Source organism: Plodia interpunctella, chromosome 15 (assembly GCF_027563975.2).
Source record: "Plodia interpunctella isolate USDA-ARS_2022_Savannah chromosome 15, ilPloInte3.2, whole genome shotgun sequence".
Taxonomy (NCBI): domain Eukaryota; kingdom Metazoa; phylum Arthropoda; class Insecta; order Lepidoptera; family Pyralidae; genus Plodia; species Plodia interpunctella.
The window spans coordinates 9,173,144-9,195,467 of NC_071308.1; the positions used below are offsets into that span (position 1 = coordinate 9,173,144).

Below are 22,324 nucleotides of genomic sequence, written 5' to 3' on the forward strand. Positions count from 1 at the left end.
GAGTATGCGATTACCTGCCACTAGATGGGAGTATGCGATTACCTGCCACTAGATGGCGGTAAGTAGTCATAAAAGTCATGTCAGATGCCTTTAGGCTTCCCTTGAAGGAAAACACCGTGAGAAACCTGAACACTGGTTGACATTTCATTTTGGATGCGACATGAATAAAATCTGGCACTAGAGTTTGCAATAAAAAACTCTTTTTTTCATACAAGAAATATGTAATCGTTCTACTGCAGCAAACTGTAGATTTTTATAAAAGAAAGGCTATTAAACATAATTTATCTTATTATGTAACTAATTTAAGTTATGAAATTACTGTGAAAGTTTAAATTTATTTAAATCTGGCGCAGTCTTCTTTATTTTACCAAAAAAGGAATTACTTTTTTATTATTTAAACGAACTTAGCGTTTTCATCTGTTAGAGTTACCAGAAAATCGAGGTTTTTATAACACTGCGTTAATTACTACTCTGGCAATATTTTTACGCATAATTGCATTTGCAAATGGAGTACAATCAGAGAAAATAGATATTTAAATACTTGTCATAAAGTTTAAATTTGAATATCGAATTTTGTGTTGCCAACCGTTAAAAACTGATTTGCAATAAAGTTGGCACAAATCTTCGTGGTGGAGTAACCATCTGTTTATTTGATTAGGCATTTTCTCAGACCGAATCGAAATCTAGACAGAAATATAAACACTTTTTAGATTAAATTGTTGGCAATACTTTTTGCATGAAGAAACAGATTTATAATTTGAGTATTGCAATTATTGCAATATTGTGAGCTGAAGTAAAATAAATTCTGTTCATACTTCTTATAAAAAAAATTATTTTTTGTACTAAAGACTACTTGACTACTTGAAAACAAGAAACTTTTATTCTACGATTTTTCGTGATTCGTAGTTTTTTTTCCTATAAAAAAAGTAGGTACAATCTAATTTGCGATTCACACATCTTAACTCGCAACACGAGACAGTACAGTAGCGTTATGCAGAGTTTACTTTTTATAGAAATTACATTAAAACTAAAAAAAGGAAAATTTTTGTATTTATTACTTTTAGACAAAGGTAGAACAAAAGATGTTAGACTCTATGTACCTTATGCGCCTTTGGAAGGTTATGCGTTAGACCAGTAACCCTGTACATTAACATTTTTGTTATTGTGTAGTCAAGTAAGTAATTCTTGAGATAAAGACGTAGGTAGCAGTGAGTTGCGAGAAGATAACACGAGTTTATAATTATTGAACGATTACATCATAATGAATACGTGTGTCGGGAATCCCAATATTTTCTTAAATTATGTTATACAACGAATTTTGTTTATTACAAATAAAAAAAAAACATAATCAGCATAAAAGAATAATAAGCATAAGAATGTTCTTAATAAAAAACTGAAGAGTTAAAACGGTCTAAGGGCGTGTTCACATTGCTCAGTAGCGTTGCGACGTAGACGACGGATCAACGCAGAAGAACGTAGACATTGTATAAAGTATCGACGTACAGTCGACAGCATATTAACCTACCCAAATTCATTCGCAAACTCGCCGCTATTACCGCGCAGTAGAGGTCCAAGCAGGGCAACTTGACGTGCTGTCGACTGTACGACGTCAGTATACACGCACAAGAAACACGCTTTAACGCAAAATCTGCATTTATCTCAAAACTTGCACATTAAAGAAAGAGCACTTATTAAAACTGCGTTAAGTGCGAATTGTATATTACGCGCCAGAACCGTTTGAAATAAAATCATTAGAGTTTATTAAAAGACATAAAATTGTGTCAACTAATCCAAATTAAGCAATTATAGTGCTTGTAGTAAGACGTTGGTACACAATTGAGCTTGTTAGAATTCGAGTGCCGGCCCCGTGTGTCGACGTTTTATTGGCATAGTGATGTACTCAGCTATACATACAGACATGACGATGGTTTTTATAATTTTCAATTTTTCAAATTGTCTGTGTTAACCCTGTTAGTATAGGATAATTATTAAATCTATCCATCAAAAATTATCTTTTGACGAATAATTAGACTAAATAATTTTGTACTATTATAAACCTTCTTTATTGTCTAGTGTTTTATTGCTAATATTGGTGACAGATTTTACGTTAGTCTCCCAAAGGCATCTGACATGTATTCAAATAAAATAATGAATCCGTCTAAACAACAAAATATAATTCCTACATAAATTCAAAGCATCTTAAATATTCGTTTACATGCGTTTTATCTCGCGAGATCAATACCACGCGACGCTATTTGTAGAACGACAGCTATATATATATATATATATATATAGCTGTCGTTTACAGGTCGTAAATTATTATGCCAGTTATTCCTGAGTACAATTTTAAACAGTGTACTACTACTTACGTATTTATCGAGAAAATCATCGACAACGCACGCTACATCACTACGTCTCGCGAACGGAGCGCAGGCGCATTCTGTCACGATCTTAACTGCGTGTCTACCATTTAAGGTTTCATTTCCATTGCAACACTATTGCTGACATCGCAATGCATTGCCCATTTCGTACTACGGATATTAAATCTGTCGATACAAATAGAGCAATGGACACTGTTTAATTTGTTAAGAATAATTGCAGCGTTTGGCAATTTGAATAAAATATCAAGCTGTGCACGATTCTAATAATATTTCGTGCGTGCCACGGGTTTTGTGGTAGAAACTTTGTAAAGCTTTTGTATATTAGACGTTAACATTTCAACCAAAATGGAATCCTTTGCCTCTGTTGCAATTAAGACAATCTATGGTTATCATAGCAGTTGACTTAGGATTTTAGAACTAAACACATAAAATTAAACATGTATAATGGGCAATAAAAGGAGCATAAATATTTAAGTTGGGCTTCAATCAATAAAAAATAAACAGAAAATTAAAACACACGTGTTAATGTGTTAGATAATTGATTATATATTTTTTTCTAAGAAAGTTGATAATTTCCTTTATAAAACATGTTTTAAGTATATGTATGTACACATACTTAGGTATAAGTAGTTTGGACTTTGATTTTGTTAAGAATTTATATGTGACGTTCCGAGGGGGCAAAAATATCTCATTGTTGATTTTTTAAAATACGCTTATTACTGTAATCTCTTAGTTTTTAATTTTTAATTTCTCTTAATTTCGATAAAAGAAAAAGTAATTATTGTGTTCTTATTTTAAATATTTTTTTCACTGACAGCTGCTAGCTATGACTGAATATTCCCGCCGACTGCTTGTGTTGTGATGTAAAAGTGATAATTATATCTTTGTTTTATTATAATTAAATTAAATTCCATGTCTATTGGTCGTTAAATGAAACTAGTGAAGTTTTTAATTATTACGACCATACAATTTGGTCAAGTGAGATCATAAATAAAAACACATTATTTAAAAAAAACCGTCCATGAAGTACTTTTACCCGTGCAACGTCACAAATATCGCACTTTTTTAAACATCATCTGTATTCTTCGCAGAAAGAACTAGATAGAGCTATGCCCCATTGTTCCGTTGCGCTTCGTCACATTAAAACGCAGAATAAAACAGAAATTGTTAGGAGAATCGACTTACTTCGAAGCACGTCACGTCAAAATCTCTGGAAAATAACGGAGCACGACTGAGCAATGAGGCATGGCTCATAGGAAAACCAAAACCCAGTTTGGCAATCAAAAGTCCACTATACAACATGGTCAATTAAGGTCACCTTTATGAGTCATGCCCGGCAATGCTGTCCATAGTCCATATTTGACCGTATGACATGCCTTGACATTGCCAATTAATACGATAAACACGAAGACTGTTTACGTATTTAATCTCTGGAAATACCAAGCTGAATAGTATGTAAAAAACATCAACAAAGACCTCCTGGCCGCCCTCGACGAAAGTGGTTTGATGACATAAAGGATTGGACCGGACTTAGATACAACCAACTGAAAATAGCGGTCCAAAGCCGCGAAGGATTCCATATGCTGACCTCCAAACTTCAATTCGAAGATGGCACCCCATGATGATGATGATCGACAAAAAATAAAGAAAAAAATTAAAAGATACACATAGTTTCTTTATCGAAGCATATTTAATTTTCACCGTCGTCTTCGCAGAGAATCGAGACATGAACAATTGCTTGACCGGCGCAAAGTAGACATTATGGAAAATGGAAAAAAACGTGAAACGTATAATCCTTTCCTCGAAGTCGGACAAAAATAAACAAAAACAAGAATAAAAACTCATAACAAGAAGACTTCACAACAGATTTGATTAAATTAATGTTACTTTCACAGTGATACTAATTAACTAGCTATTACTTACATACGTTAATTATTACGACAGCTGCATTCATGAAAACAAATTACAGGCTTCCTAAGAGCTAACAAAAGATATATACCTAGTACTTAGATGACACGGTTTTTCATGAAAAAAATTAGAAGATAAACTTCATAAGTTCCACAGGCTTTGTTTATTTTCGGCCAATTCCTTCGCCCTCCAATCTTCACGACTCTGGAATGCTTTGCCCGCTGACGTTACCGTCTTAAACAGCAGATTTTCTGTCAAGAAAACAGTTCGTGCTCATCTTTTGGACTCCTTTTCCTCCTGATTTTATCTTTTCTGTTTAGCTTTTATCTGTATTTCTTGGACATAATTTTTATTGTTTTGGTTTGTATGATATATATGTAGTCTTATGTTATTGCTTTGCTATTTATATTTTTAGTATATGGTAGTATTTGTGTTTAGGTTACTTTTTTGTGCCGCACAATTTTGAGAATGCTTATAGCATGAAGTTCGCCATTTATTTAAAAGTATATTTTTACTTGGAACAAATAAATAAATAATAAAGTCACAAAAAGGCTATTAAAAATAGATTCTTTTCGCATTTTCCGAACAAAAAGTTGACCAAAACTAGTTGTTACTTGGCCCAAATTCGAAATTACTCCGTTCCGTGTCCTCATCGACCTACTGACTCCTTCTGAACCCCATGTTCTGCCATTTATGTCTAATTATGATAGCCGTCTGTTGTATTGTATTGGTAGGTCAGTACCCTTATGGTGAGGAAGTCATTTGCAGACTCAAAAATTACCTAATGTAAGTTCTAGAACTTCGCTAAAATAATTGGTTCCCGGAAAATTATGATGGGTTTTTGGTCAATATAATTATGTTTGACGGTTTAGTTTACTACAGTGTGTATATATTATTTTGCTCCTACTTTGCCACTAAATATCGGTAGGTAGTAATTAAAGTCATGTCAGATGCCTTTAGGCGACTTGAACTGAATCTGACATTGTTAGAAATAACCACATTTGATGAGAAAGGTCAATTTTTCAATTATACTTATCATGCATGTTATAATACCTTGACCTTGAGTCCTAGATTTATGCACACACATATTTAGCCCTATCGCCATTGCAAAATGTGCTCGACCGCCACCGCGGGAAGACCGCACGGCTCCGACGGTGTCATGTCGGAGGTTGTATTTATGCTTCCAATCAAAAACGCACTGTCTGCGCGGTTTAGGCTTGTTAGCTGTCCATAGTGAGTCGACCGTCGTGCCATCTGTCCGTAGTGTCCTGGATCACTTGTGTGGCTTGTTATTCGTTGCGTTTGGTCGGCTTTTTACATCTGCGCCGTTGTGCATGTGGCGTGGTAGATGTCGCCACAAGTGCTAATTTTCGATCATCAATCTCGGAGGTGGTTTTAAACTAAATAAATAAATAAATATATGATTTAACCCCAAAGTAAGTTCGAAACTAGTGAGAGTCAAATCAAAATGGCGGGTGTACCCAAGGAATAAAATTGTAGTTACTGTTAAAGTTAAATTGACAAGTACAAGTTCACTAGAAGTAGACCTTTGTATAAAGGTCATGTGCACCTCTCATCTATTTCAGCCGCCAAACAGCAGTGCTTGCATTGTTGTGTTCCGGTTTGAAGGGCGAGAGAAGCGGTGTGATTACAGGGTACTGTGGCAAAATATCCAAGGCCACAGAGTAGCCAACGCGTTGCAGGCGTTGATAGGCTGCGGTCATTACTTATCAGGTGGGCTGCCCTGCATGCCCGTTTGTCTGCTTGGTAGTATATAATACAAGAAAAAAGAGTGAAAATTTCCACATTGAAATTAACTATCTGCAACACAGATCCGCAATATCGCAGTTGTCATCAATACCAAGGCTCAGTCACACCGATGTTACGCTGTATGACACCCATTACACCATATTGTTCAGTTTACATAACCCGTTCCCACATAATTAAAATGCACAAAATAAAAATGACATGGATATTTACATTAATAATATGTAAATTAAGCGTACATTTAAAATCTACGAACAGTTTATTTTCTATATTTGGGTCAAACGCGCGTATTTTTCATTTTCCTGTGTTAAATAGCCTAAAAATAACCAAATATGTAACTTTTTTGTAGGTATATTATTATCATCATCATGGGGTGCCATCTTCGAAATGAAGTTTATTATGTGAACAATATCTATGGTCGTAATAAATGAAACTCTTGTGTAGTGGCAATTAAAATGTAAATATATATTGGAAACCAAAAATACAACTCAACTATCGGCGGCAATTTTCTTGACAGTGAAAAATATTTGAAATTATAATAACGTTGTCAACTTATTTCTCTAATACAATTTTCGTGGCCAGTGCAGTTATTTTATTGTTATTTAAATCCTGGACAATTATGTGATTTCATTAATGAACACATACTGATATAATTACAACGGGACAATATTACTGTGATTGATTTACGCATGTATTTACTAAATAGGTGATAAAATGAATATTATACATTATAATAATGTAGAATAATAACATTTTCACTATTAAATGAATTTGAAATATATATAGTCAATTCTGAACAGTTTTTATTTTGCGATAATATTCTCACGACGGACGTGTGAGGTTATCTATCCGTACCTACAATTAAAATAATGAGATTTTTCATGTTTGTGGGATGGTAATAAAGAAACATAATTTACCGCCTGGATACTCGTATAATGAATCGTAAAGAATACAATACAGACACTATAAGCCGTAAAAATATATCACTATCTATTATAACAACAAATATAGACATACGATTAACAAATTAGCAAATTATATGCAGTAGATCGTTGTACAATTGATGCATTGAAAGAAAATGCTGCGGTGACGTCTGTTGCGCCGCCGTTTTATATAGGGATAATTATAGTGTACTTACCATGCGTTCGACAAAATCTTTTGAAACGAACACACTTTTTGGATTTATAAATAAAATGTGCTAATTTCTCCAAACATCTTCAAGATTTTCGATTATTGGTAAGGTTTAAAATATGAATTTATATTTTCAGGGCAAGCCATGCCAAGCACGTGATACTAGCGCGCCACAGACGACATCTACTGGCGACAAAATGAAATAACCATGGAGTCTCCAGTTAGAATATGTTTAGGTAAGTTTACAAAATTCAAAGCCATTATTCTTGACCATATGATTATTTATTATCTTAATAATCATATGTTTAAAATTACATAAAGTTGTGCAGCAATGTTTAAATAAATAAATATCACATAAACTAATATTTCTTATGGCAATATCATTTTTAGATGAAAGTTAGAAATTATAATATATTTTTTTTAATCTGGCCACGATCGAACTCTTTTAAGAAAAACAAAATCTAAAAAAAAAATTTCAATAATCAAATTACAATAATGAAATTTATATATTATATATTTATATCTATAGAAATTTATTAACTTGTTATACAGTTAATAATATACTTAAAAGTGTATAAGAAAAACAACGTGGCTAACAAGGTTTTCAATATATAAAAAATTGCTTACGCAAAGTATTAAGACTTTTCTTATTTTCTTATTTATTTCTCAAATATATAAAATTGAAATTTCAGGTGCAGCATTAGTAGTACATTTACTACTTTTGAGCAGCACATCAGTTAGTGGAAATGCGTTACCTCACGAAACGACCTCGACTACAGTGAAAGACGAGAAGAATCCACGAATAGCAAGAGCAAACACTACCTCCTGGGCGCCCAGGCATAATGTCAGAAGCCCAGATGCATCACTCAATGAACTTAGCCCTAAAGAATCACCCGCTGAAGAAAACACAGAAAAAAATGCTAAATACAAACACAGAGGGAGGGTACGATTCAACACACAAACTAAATCTACAACACAGTCTAGTTTAAGGAGAGTCCGGTCTACAACAGAAACTCCTAATATTATTATTGTAACTCCAACACCTGAAGTTAAAAAACCTGCACAAATTATCGATAGTATGAGAACATACAAAAGGACTAAAATGCCAGTTGTGTCCACGACCGCACCTAGTACAATAAGTTCAAGTTCTGCAACTAGTACTACGACAAGTACAACTACTGAGGCTTCCTCTAAGATCATTAAAAAAGAAACTGAAACTCATAGTGAAGAAGAAGAAGAGTATGAAGACGAAGATGAAGAAGAGAAAGAATCGTTTGAAAAATATTCGTCCAGTGATTTTGATACTAACTTTTTTACTATACCAAGCTATAATGATTTCCCAGGATACAAAGACTCCAAATCAAAAGGAAAAGAAGACTACAGTAGTCCCTCTTTTGGAGGATTTTCTACATTTTTCCCGTCTTTTGGTCCCAAGGATAAGGATCACGAATCATACAGCTCTGATAGTTTCTTTGATTTTGGTTCGGAATTGACAACACCAAAGAACGACTTCTTTGATAAGAAGTTTCAACAAATATCTGAGAGCATACAGAAAAAACTTGCTACAAGTGCACCAAAATCAAAATCTAATTCTACTAATGTTCATTTTATTAAAGAAAATATAGGATTAGAAAAATTAAATAATAATACACCAAGTAATAAATCATCGGTGTACATAAAAAATACCAAAGAAATACGTCTCTTGGACAATGAAGGTGCTGGTAGTGCTAATAAAGAGCTCTCTGATGTTCAGGGTACAAGTATTTACTATGAAATGTCAGTGCTCTCTACAGAAACTTATGCTATAGAAAACTCTGATGATGATTGTGAAAACGACACCTTGCATGTCGAGCCCACAGTCAGCACATCAGCTGAAGAAGAATTGGCGTCATTAAAAGGAATAAAAACTACTTTAACAGGCTCTACAAAACCATCTTATACCGATATAAAACGATCGTACCCTGATCCAGTCGTCAGTTCTAGTAAATTAATAAATTCAGAATCAAGTTCTCTTAAATCAACAAACCAACCAACAATATATTCCAATCAAACTTCCGAGTCTATATCAACATTATCATCTAGTTTCCTACCAGTTTCAAGTTTTGTACCTGATATCTACAATTCAGTCAGTCCAGTGCCTATTTCAACGCAGAACTCTATTTACAGTCAGTCTTCAACTCAAAGTCCTATCAATGGAATATCGTCCACAGATAGAACGATAAAAATTTATTCCTCTTCCTTTACTAGGAATAGAAGTTATTCTAAGCGACTTAATTTGAATGGGACAAGAGATTCTCCGAACAGTGTGACCTCAAGGACAGATACAACATCTGCTTCAAATAAACCACAAACGCGAAGATTCCATCATACAACACCTAAAAATAAAGCAATTTGGATGGCTCCACGAAGGAACATATCAAGAACGTACCCTACACGACCTACCACTATTTACTCCGAACATTTTAATATTAGAGATAAATATTCTTCTACACCAAGATATCGACATCCAAATAGAACGATGCTAACCACTGTATCCTCTGACATTGATCCAGTTTTGCAGACAGATATAGGAGGTGTAGAAAAGGTAGTTCACTCACCATCGATATCTGATAACAGTATTCCATCTGTGTGGAAAAGAGGATCAACAAAATATACGACTACATCAGCTTCTTCGGAAACTGGCGGAATAAGTGATCTAGAGATCCCTCCTACTTTGACAGCGTGGGCACTTGCCAGTCTGAGAAGCCCACCGGTGGCAAGTGCTTCAAATTCAACAGTTTCGACACAGAAAAGTGTTGACGAAAATGAGTTGCAGAAAGTTGGAGAAATCTCAGGTTGGTTTCCATAATGTTTTTAATCTAATTCAAAAATCATTAAATGTAAAATTGGAAATTTTACTACATGAATTATTAATTTGTATGTTATTGTCATTTGATTGAACTTTGACGTTAAAAGTGAATAAGTTTTGTGAATTTCCATATACAATAATTTAAAAAACATCCTTCTATTACTTAGTTTTATATTTACTTTGAAATATTTACAAAAATAATAAAAATTTTCTCGTTTCAGTGAAAAAAGAAACAGAGGTTTCTTCTACAACTTCAGTTTCAAATACATTGAACAATGACATTGATAATAAAAAGATAACAGAAGTTGAGCAAAACAAAATTCCATGGCGACCAATATTCCCAACAAAGCATAAAAATGTCGTCATCACGGATGCTCCACCGAAGAAAACAGAATCCTTGCCTGCTGAAAGTGTAATCTCAGTTCAAAGCAGTGCCACACCTGCTGAAACAACCGAGGCCATGAGTTCTCAAACAACTGAACCGAGTAAGGCTTCAAAGGATACACAAACCTGGGTTCCGGTTACAATGCAAGTAGAGCCTACGACGGAGTCTCTAGAAGTGAAACCCCTTCCAACAGTAGGCGCTACACGAACGACCAGTTTTGAATCTATAACAAAACTACCGGCAGATATTACCACGCCTACAGATGAAACAATTTCTAGTTCCAGCCATCAAAATCAAGCTACGGTTCAGGAAGAAAAACTACCAACAACGACTGACTATGAGATAACTACGATTAGGTTTTCATATGTACCAACTGAAGAGACTACAGAAAGTATTGACAGTAAAGAGACCACAACAACAGTACCTATAACCAATACCAATTGGCATACTGTATTCCCTACGAGGACTAGACAGACTACTACAATTAAAGATGTTCCCATCACCACTTATAGACCATTATATACTACAATAGATGACACTGAAGATTCAACTAGTTTAGAACCCGAAGTTACTTCAACGTCTATAGAAGTTTCATCTGAAGAAATCACTACGACTGAAAAAGCTCTCGATTCTACGAAAGCAATAAAACAAACCATACCAGCTGCTCCTACTACTACCAAAACTGCTGAAACCACTCCAATAGAACTTGAAACCGAAGAATTAACTACATTACCCGTTAATGAAGTAATAATACCAAATGATACTACCACGTCAATGGAGACAACAGTACAACCGGAAACGACCTCCATTGTTACCGAAGTTGTTACAGAGATAAATACGGAAATACAAACAAAAATGACTACAGAAATACCTAGTATTACGGAAACTCCGCCTGCGGAATTGACTGACGATACGGACTGTACTTCCGAAGAAAATAGTGACAGTAATGAAATAATAACTCAAGAAGCTCCTAAATCTACTACAACGCCTGAAATTTCAACTGAAACTATTACTACGATGCATAAGGTTACAACTGAAGTGAAAACTGAGATTTCACAAGAAACTACAACTTTAGATGGAAGTCTAACTACTGATAAAAATGCAAAGATATCTGAGACAACAACAACCGGAGATAATAGTGAAGAATCTACAACAGACATTAGTACAAGATCAGTGAGCGATTTGGAGGATGTTAATAGTTACAACGGGGATATGACGACTGAGGCTAATGCAAGAGTGACGGGAGCAGAGGATGACCCGGGCTCTGGGGCAGCTGTGGCGATTGCGGTCAGCACGATTGGAGTCATAGCCTTGATCCTACTTATTGGTCTATTGGTAAGTTCTTCGTACTTATCTTGGTTAATGGTAGAAACATGTTACAATATAACGTCAATTTCAAAGGTGTAAACTGATACTGTTCTGTAAAACTCATGACAAATAATTTGTGGGAAGAGATTTCTGTGGTAAAAACAAACTACTAAAAGGCTTTCAAGATTACGCAGAGTTCACATTTACATCCAAATAAAAATTAATAAACATTCAAAAGCAATTATATGAACATGAGATAGCAGAATATAATTTTCTTTTCTTCTTTAATATTCTTCTTTTTTCTTTGCATAAAATGTATTTTCCACATCGCTACAATTTTTCTTTTTTTATCTTTTCTCTTGAGTTTCGCAGAGCATTCGCACAACGTATCCAAAGTAATGAGCATAATATCTATTAGTCAGTCTCACGATAAATTACGTTCACTACTTTGGGGTACGTTGTCGACTGACTGGACCGGCAGCTTTCCTTCACTGGAATTAATAAAATTAAAAATTTCAATTTCTTATCATTGTACAGGATGTTTGTATGTACAGTTTTTTAAATCAGAGGTCGTGACAGCCCAAAACGGACGGGCGTCATAACTTTTTGTAGCTTTGATAACTTAATATATGTAATTTAAAATTTAACGTGAAAAAGTGTTTCATATATTAATGTGATAGTTATCTCGTAGTACTTGCCACTGAACCGAGAGGTCCCGGGTTCGATCCCCGGTCGGGCTATGATGGAAAATGATCTTTTTCTGATTGGCCCGGGTCTTGGATATTTATCTATATATGTATTTGTTGTAAAATATAGTATCGTTGAGTTAGTATCCCATAACACAAGTCTCGAACTTACTTTGGGGCTAGTTCAATCTGTGTGATTTGTCCTAATATATTTATTCATTTCGAGATCAACAACAGTCTTTACTCTGTAGAATAAAGAAATAGCGCGGTCTAATAATTTTCCAGTAGATTTTTCTTTGGATCTACTTAATTGTAGGGTAATGATCAGGTTATGTGATTATAAATTAATGACTTTTTGCTGACTTACCATTTTTTAAAACTGGTACATTTAGTATGGAGTGAATGCTGCGTAGTCAACACACCATTTCTTGAGCAATCTGAAAATAAAACAACAGAAAAAAATCGTTAAGTAATGATAGTAATTGTTCATTATATTATATTATAGTATCTTGCACACCAGATGACTGTTTGGTCCACTAGTGTGTATGTGAATCGTGCTGATAGATGGCGGTAGTCGTAAAAGTAATGCCATATATTTTTTGGCGGTGAAATAAAACTAAGACCAGTGTAAACAATAACACACTCGATAGGAAATAATTTTTACATCTTTCATATTCGGTAAGTAGGTCCTTATTACCCCAAAAAGGGGCTTGTAGGTGACCAATAAGCGCACTGGGTAATAATGTAGCTAAAAAAACCCTAGGACTTTAAGTAATTAAAAAACCACTTCACACTCTTTCAAAAAGTTCGCGCACATCTAACCATCATACTGGCAATAGATATCATACATTCCGCCTAATGATCAAAGAGGTTGCTTCGCTATTCAGCCTTGTCTTCGTATGAGTATAACAGTCATCAATTTTAAATATCGAACGGTGCAGCTCAATTTTGTTCTAGAAAAAAAAATTAAAATGTTCTTTACTTGGTTCTTTTTAATGAAAAAAGGCGGGAAAAGATAACTTTTACTTTAAAATGTTATATTCTTGTAATGCCGTTTTTTTCTACTTACAAAGCAGAGCCGTTAAGCTCGGGTGTAAGCATCAATTGCACCCTCGAACTATCTCGAGACTAAAAAATAAAATATCTCGGCCTGCAATTAATGCCTACAGCCGTTGGCTACTAATCTACTATTAAAAGATGTCAGTTCGTTAAATGAGCTCACCGATACCACACAATGAGCCCAGTCATATAACTGTCATCTAAGTCCGGATGTAGCTTAATAAGAATCGTATAACACATACAAAGTTGATTACTTAGAAACCATTCATGATAACAATATGAAACGTTAGCGATAGGGCTAAGTACATAAATATTTTTAGAATATGCGAGATATGGACCAGGGATTATTTATATATTTATATCAATTTCAAGGCGGAGGGGATTTCCCATACAAATCTGATACCAAAATGGTATTCAAGTTAATTTTTTAACATAATTATCTTGGGGTCTCGTTGTAAATCGCATATATTTGTATGTGAAAATATTGGATAAGATGTTTGAATAAAAGAATATACCTCTACAGTTTAAATATTCAACGGGGTTCGCAGCGTCACAGCCTCGAACGCAACCGGAGGAGATGAGAAAGAGAAAATTTACGCTTTTCATTTTATTTTGGTATGGGAATTATACTTAAAGGACTGGTCTGCAGTGAGGTCCTGCCAGATGCAGATAATTGTTGCCTTGGGTCCTGCCAGAAGCAGATAATTGTTGCCTTGAGTCATTGAAATCCAAAGATAGTTGGTTACAATAAATAATATCACGTCTTTATCCCTAACGGGGTAGATAGGGCCTGGAGTACCGAGGTTCCAAGCCCTCGTTCAGCTACATAGCGGGTTAATTAACGGAATTGAGATAGTAACAAATTTCCCTATCAACTTTGAGATCCCTATTTTATAGCCATTTCCCGTGATGAACTTTTACAATCTGAGTGGATGGCTGAAAATATTCCAAAATATTTACAACCATCATATTCGAAACAGGCTTGAAGTCCGACGTTAGATATAAAGCAATAGTAGAACAAGATTTGATTTCATCCAGACAGACAGACACAAGGCGCATACCGGATAGCAACATACAACACCTCCCAACCGATTACTTTTGAATTTGACTCGAGGGCCGCGATATCACCGCCACAGTCTATAAAAATTCCAACGCTCAAACCGACGCGACACCAGACACTGTTTAGCAGAAATGTCGGTCATGCTGGGCTATTAGCTTCGTGTTCTCATGATTAGACTGTGACATAATAGGGGCGCGGACAGATCTGTACACGTAAAGGTTTCATCAAACCGCATGTCAAATCCATTTAAACCGTATATAGTTTGAAGAAAAATAAAATTTTAGTTTCAGTTCCACACGGCGTGTGGCCCATGAATAGGACCTCTTCAAATCGTATCGTGGATGTCGTACGAGGCGACTAAGGGACACATCCTTAATAGCAGATAATAACAGTAATAACATTCCCAAGAAATAAGGTTGATATCAGGTAGGCCGGTCAAAAATCATAGCCAGATCATCAGAATATAATAGTTAATTCTTCACGCGATCCCTGGGCGTCACAGCTCCAAATGTTACCGGGCACTCGCGAGTGAGAGAGAGAGAGTTGTATGTGGGGCGGGGCAGTCCCCTCATATATTTTTTATATGTTTACTTTGTATGTTAATACTTACAAAGATGCAACTGCAAATTAATAGTTTTGCAATGGCTGTTATATGTGGACATAACAAAAACGGCACCCTATAATGTTTTTTTTTCTTGCGGCTACGGAACCCTAAAGTTAGTATTTGATCTCAATCGATAATGATTCAATAGGCATACATCAAAGCCACAATTTTAATGTGTTTGACGCAAAATTAGCATTGCATTTTTGAAAATGTGCATTTATAAAATGATAATTTCATCTTGAAATAATAGATAAAATCGAGCAGTGCCGCCTGCGCTGGTACGGCCACGTCTTGCAAAAACCTAGTGAAAAAATCTGACTATGCCGTTATGCAAACGAAAAAAAAATCAGATTCAAATTCGTTTATTTTGTGAACATAGGTAAAAAAATTAAAATAAAACGTCGGCTTGTTGTCGTCAAGGGGATATGCCGAAGAATAATCGAAGTGGAGAGGAAACAGTAGTTAAGTGAACTCTGGGCTCCGACGCTTAACGGTTAAGGAAGAATTTAACGAAATTCCAGACATGAGAAAGAACGGACACAAATCGAGACGAAAGAAACAAAAGAAATTTTCGTAACTTAAATTATGTTGCGACTCAAGCACCTCGTCAGGTGGGGGCCACCTCGACTGCAGCTCTTGCCGTTTTTGTGTATTGAAATTCAAAGGTATTTATTCAGAAATTGACTGTCACAGGCACTTTTTCACGTCAAATTTTGAAATAAACGCCGAAGTTCAATACATGCGCTAATTTTGGCACTGAATGTATTAAAAAATAATAAATGCTAATTTGGAACCTGAAATAATAGCCATTGGAGTAAAGTTATCAACGTTTGGTAACAAACGTTTTAAGGAAAATATTCAAAACTGCGTCATGAATGGAGCTTTGTATTGAACCTTACATTGAACCCGGAATTCCCGCTCTAAGACTATGATTGTAACGAAGTATTTACTTGATAAAATATCAAGTAATTATGGTACACGTGTGTGTAGGCACAAATAAATTTGAAATAAATATGTACTGAACCGCCACACATATAGATACTGAAATCACGTATTTTTGCTTTTTAAATATTTATTTACGTAAACACTGATTTAAAAAGCGACCAAGAAAACTCGACTCAAACGGCATAGGACCTACCTACTTAACTATAATCTTGTTAAAGTGATACTATGCCTATTCATCTTGGACTAAGAGAAAAGGTAAACAAACCTTGAACAAAAATCATTATTTCTCCTTATTCCTTTGTTAATTTTGTTCTTACTTTCTGTTAATGTTAAATTTTTTGTTGTTGTTGTTTTATGGAGTCATGTCGCTTACTTAAATGTTTGGCTTTTGTTAATTTCTCGTTTCTTTTTTGTTTACTTTTTGTCTCAGTCCAAGATGAATAAGGTATAGTTAATTTATCCGGTTAATTACCCTGTTTATATTGTACAAAAATACAATTTGTAATTATCTAACGTTTGGGTCATAAAAATAAATTTATTTATACATTAAATATAAATAATAGGGTTACAGTTTAGTTACATAATAATAAATAAATAGTGTTCGTTTGTCTATTTATCAAAATAAAGCATTGTACTCGCGTGGGAATATCGAAAAAGTACACTATATCGCTCAGAATTGATTAAGTAGAAATTAATTCCAAAGATTACTAATTAAACACAAACTTGCAAACACTTCATCTTCATAATATTAGTTTAGAAGTATATTAATAATATAATAAAATGCACATTTTAAATTACAAATAAAAAACAATATATTTGTAATTTCTAAAATAAATTTATTTTAAAATGTGTTTTTCAGTAGAAAATATTAGATTTTTCAGTAATTAAGATTATGTATGTTTATATATATTACCTAAACAAACGGTTTACACTCTACTTTAAAATGAACCAGAACTCAAAGACTTGGAACTTTTGCGCCAGGGCTTTGAAAATCTAATCAGCGTAGAGTTCAGTTCGAGTGGAGCGTATTGCGATTGCGCGGCTGGGACTATATCATGTGCTCCAAAATATTTAGTGATCTAAAATTATATAGTTTTGGTTTAGAAAGAATTTTCTAGTTAGACGGACTTCTTTATAGGGACGAAGATTTTCCAAAGGCTGAAACATGTCCATTTTGAAAATCACTGACACTATTTTGGACATTCGTTAAAAAAGAACTTTAAATTTACTAATAAATGTAATTTTCTCACCTGAAAGCCGGTATTTTTATGAATTTAAATCTAAAAAAAAACCACTTAATTTAACAAACCTGATTCTTTAAAATTATTCGTAAATAAAATAAATTAGTTAAGTATCTATAAATAATAATCTAAAATAAAATATTGTCATCAATAATGGAATCTAAATTAAATGTAAACCAAATTGAAATGGTTTTTGAAATAAGAATCAGGTCCGTTGCGCACGCGCACGTGTGTTTCGCGGGCGCGTACGTCACTCGAATGTGAACTGTGACCGGGGCAAGCGCAGGGCGTTGGGCCGTAGGGCTAGGAAATCAGATTGCTTGGCAGTAAGTTGGTAAGGGTGGAAGAAAGTGCTGGATTTACTGATTAAAAAACAGCATCGAACATTGTTCAACAGACGTGTTCTTCGTCGAAGAACACACGACATTCTTCAACGTTATGGTTTATAATAAGTTGGAGGCTCTCTTTTCACTCCTGGCAGTGAATAAACTTTCACTTTGCCTAATAAAACACCATGTGAAAATTTTCGGCGATTTGGTTTGATTGCAATTTGTTCGATTTCCATACAGCTCTTCTTCACTACACGCATATGTATGGCTAGTAGTCTTCCTGTTTCTAAATAATTCTATTCCATTCCTTTCTGCTATCAATAACTCTTACTGATACACTTATATTAATCAGTATACTTCGTAATATTCCTAATTTATGAATTACATAATATATTATTATTTAATTTGGATAATCAAGTAATTCATACTACGTACAAAATAGTTGAGACTAAAAGCACAACTCTTCTAAAATGAAGTAAGTCAAACCGGAACTTTCCACCAGCCGCACACATGGCCATACATTCCTACCAGGGCGTAGGTGTCGCCGTATCGCCGTAGGATGTTTTTACATGCGAATTATAAACAAAGCGACTGATGACGGACCTTCGGTGCGCGGCCCCATTGTCGCGTCATTTGTTAACGGGTGGTTCTCAAAGCGTTTCGACCGCTGCGACCGCGCTGTCATTACAACCCGTCAATTATCTTGAGGAAGGAATCATTTTCAAAAATAATCATTTTCAAATAATATTCTAATATTAAAATGACCTAAGCGTTTGTATGTTTGAGGCGGGTAATCCCCGAAACTAACTAGACACTTTAGTGCCCTATTTCTCTGTCTTAATGACTGTTTTGATTAAATATATTTCGCTAATATTATTCCGATCTAGGCTCATAGCAGGATAGTGAGTAATGTTACTTGATCTTGTTTTACTCGTATAATGTTCATAGTCTAATAATGTCCATCGGCACTTTTCTTACTGTCTCTATAGAATTATTTATAGGCCTATTATTAATATTTTGTGGTTGGCCGGCGCAAGTTTGGCCTAAGTAATACTTAATTATTATGTTAGGACATACAATGCAACCAAAAAAAATTAAGTTCAAATATATTACTTATTATGACCAAAATAAAGCTAAATAACGCTTTCTTTTCATATATCTCTAAATCGTTTCACTAAATTTATTGTGTAGGTAATAATAACAATGCAAAACATATGTGTTCAATTAAATGTGTATGATTATAAAAAACTTACACTACTACTAAACTATTTAAACTAGTAAAAACTTAAAATTAAACCAGAGAACATTTTTTCTTTTCGTTTTTCGCCAAGCCATATGTCTTGTATGTTATTATCGTTGTTGAACGGACCCGCGCACATTCAGAGAGCACCTCGTAAATAAACTTTCAAGTGGACTCGCCAAGAGTGATCGAACATTTTTCGTTGACAGAAAGCTCGAGAGTTGGTTTAGAAATATTGTGGGATAGATCTAACACTTGATTGTTTTATTCCTTAAGTGTTTAGTTTATTTATTTTATCAGGACCAATGGATACAAAAAGGGAAAAGAGCATATTTGCTGCACTCATTGCCCCTATTTCTTATGTAAAATATATCTGCCGAAGACTTTTCCGCATAGTAGTGACTCCGAACAGTACATTGCTGGTTTTCACTGCGTCGATACAAAGCTCACATCAAATACAATATCAGCAATGGTAGTTGACATCTGCATCCCTCTGATTTCGTTGATCCTTGTTACACAGCAATCAATATTTATTTGAACAATTTCTATTTGAACAAAAACTTTTTGTGAAAAGGACAAACAAATACACAGTTATACTATTAGTATAGATGCTATGGATGGCTTCAACAAAAGCAGTAAATTATGTTACTCAAAAACATTTATTTATAAAGAATAAGAAATTGAAAATTATCAGAAAAATAAGATTTATAAAATATTCTACTATAAAGTGTTACTATATAATATTGTTTATTGTATACCTATATATATATTATATAGGTATACAATAAACAATATTATATATGTTTGGCAGAAAATTGTTTTCACACAAAAACCACAAAAATTTTACATGAATAGAACTTTTACTTGAAACATAATTATCTATCTTCCATCTAGGAGCGAAATAAAAGCATAATGCCAGGTTTAATTGCGCGCAGATTAAATATATTAAATATATTAGGACAAATCACACAGATTGAGCTAGCCCCAAAGTAAGTTCGAGACTTGTGTTATGGGATACTAACTCGACGATACTATATTTTATAACAAATACATATAGATAAACATCCAAGACCCGGGACAATCAGAAAAAGATCATTTTCCATCATGACCCGACCGGGGATCGAACCTGGGACCTCTCGGTTCAGTGGCAAGAACTTTACCACTGCGCCACCGAGGTCGTCAAGGTAAAGATTGTTAAGGTAAAGAGCTGTAAACTGGAGATTCTTCTCTTAGGCGATAAGCTAGCCTATGAATATTTATATCCTGGACTTTGAAATTCTCATTCTCAACTCTTGGTTCTGTTTATCCCGTAAAGGATAAAGACGTGATTTTTAGAGTCGATTTTTAGTGTGAAAGAGAGCGATAGAGTTCGTGCTTGAATTTTTTTGATACCAAATAACGTTTCGGTAATAAACATTTTCATTAATTAAATCATCGCAAATTTTCTTCTTCTTAATAAAGTACTAATTTTGTCATATGTGATTTGGGTTTCAATCGTTTTAGCAGTAGTATATTCTAGGATGGTAGAATATTTCTTTTAAATTTTTTAGTGGAGTAATCGCTTTTTTAAAATAAATTGTTGTAATTGTTACACAAACAGCTAACCTTGACGGAGTTTTGACCACATTGTGGGGGATTAACAAATAATAATAATAATTTAATCTGTCTCTTTAACAAAAAGAACCTACTAGACCTACCATTAAACTTAGTCGGTTATGGTGTCAATAACATACGAAAAATATTGAGATCGGATAATATTTCGGAAAACATTTTCTTTTTTCGTTCGTTCTTTTTCTTCTTAAAATGAAGTCTCCCTGTCTGTCTGCATGAACGTGATAAACTCAAAAACCGCCCGGACGGATTTCTGGAAAAATAGATAGTCTGATTCCCAAGGAAGATTAAGGTATTTAATTTATTATAGTTTTACCCGAGCGTAGCAGGGACGGGCCGCTAGTTGGGTAAGTCTTTGTATGTAGATCAACATCCTGTCGAATTTTGGTTACGTTCAGATATTTTAATGAATGGTCATCGACGGACGGACAGGGACGATATCGCTATGACGTCATGACGTGAAGGAACTTATTGTTTTGTCTACGCGAAGTTGCTGACACACACACAAAAGACAAAATAACAACTATTATAACGGTTGGAAAGTTAAATTGGCTATCATATTTAACGCATGCTTGCTCTAATTTAAAATGCATTTTCAAAATGAATTATAAACATGAATTATAAAACAATTAATACATACGATGTGATAAAGTGTGGATGTCGTGCGTGATAAAAATATAAATTTCTGAGAGAGGTCCTGAGGTTATAGTCAGGTACGGCTTTCTATTGTTTCGTTTCCACTGTGCCCAGTTAGCGACATCCTTAAAATATCAAACTTCAAACGCATTTAATGTAAAGAAGACCGTTCGAAGTGAAGAATGCTCAAAGCGAGCTCTTTCTCGCTCAGGGTCGCTTTCCTATTGTCAATGTCGTGAAAACGATCACTTTGTATAAGATCATCCATAAATTTCGGACTGTAAACATAAATGTGACGTGGTATTTCCAGTTGGTTGTTCGCCGCCGCGGCCGTCGAGGCGTGTACGCTCAGCGTTGTACGCCCGTGTCGCTGGACGCTTACAGCTTGGACAGTGTGAGCGTGGGCCACAGGAAGGGCAACCACCGGCTGCGGGCCAGCAAGAGGAGCTATGGCAACCCGGCCTATGATGACGAGGTATGTGTGTAGTCTGGACAGTATGAGGTAGGCCACAGGAAGGGCAAATATGATGACGAGGTAAGTATATGGAAAAGTCCTCTATAGAAGCGACGTCAGTAGAAAGATATCTGTAGGAAAATGATGCTTACAAGAAAAACATTCGTCATAACAATATAAATCAAAGGCAACTTAAATTTCATCAAAATAGGCCCAGCGGGTTATGTAGACAGACAGACTTTCTTCGGTAAAATTTTATTGCGGATATGAATTAAAAGCACAGCATTATTCATGTACCGAATGAAATAAAATTTTTGCGTTGTATCAATTTAAATTTCTCTCTCCACGATCTGATAATTATTGTAATACTATTGTCACACTAGTGTGACACAGAAGAATATTTTTCTTCACAGCGGCGTCACACACATAACCGGGAATACGCGGATGTTTGACATCTCCACTTCCATCTCAAATTCTAAAATCCCTTTCAGGTGACATCGCACCCCATGCAATACGCCGCTCTGGCCAACTTCGCCATGGACGTGGAATCAATATGCGCGGAGTTTGCCGAGATCCCCTCGGTGACCGTCCGCCCTGACGAGGTGCCTCCGGGCTGCGAGGACAAGAACCGCTACTCCAATGTGCTGCCGCTGCCGGAGACCAGGGTGCCGCTGAGGAGGATCGGGAACGATGCGACCACGGAGTATATTAATGCTAATTATATTATGGTG

At 34.9% G+C, this 22,324-nt stretch overlaps 1 protein-coding gene across 2 annotated transcripts in view; it reads left to right on the forward strand.

Moving 5' to 3' along the window:
* LOC128675754 (mucin-2) overlaps window positions 1-22,324 on the forward strand; it is a 59,990-nt gene that overhangs the window by 30,884 nt on the left and 6,782 nt on the right. For both annotated transcript variants that reach the window (XM_053755405.1, XM_053755406.1), the window contains 5 exons: window positions 7,325-7,423; window positions 7,880-10,021; window positions 10,257-11,755; window positions 21,450-21,614; window positions 22,085-22,321. In XM_053755405.1, the coding sequence (XP_053611380.1) occupies window positions 7,396-7,423; window positions 7,880-10,021; window positions 10,257-11,755; window positions 21,450-21,614; window positions 22,085-22,321 (4,071 nt within the window). In that variant the 5' untranslated portion in view covers window positions 7,325-7,395. The remainder of the gene's footprint in view (window positions 1-7,324; window positions 7,424-7,879; window positions 10,022-10,256; window positions 11,756-21,449; window positions 21,615-22,084; window positions 22,322-22,324) is intronic.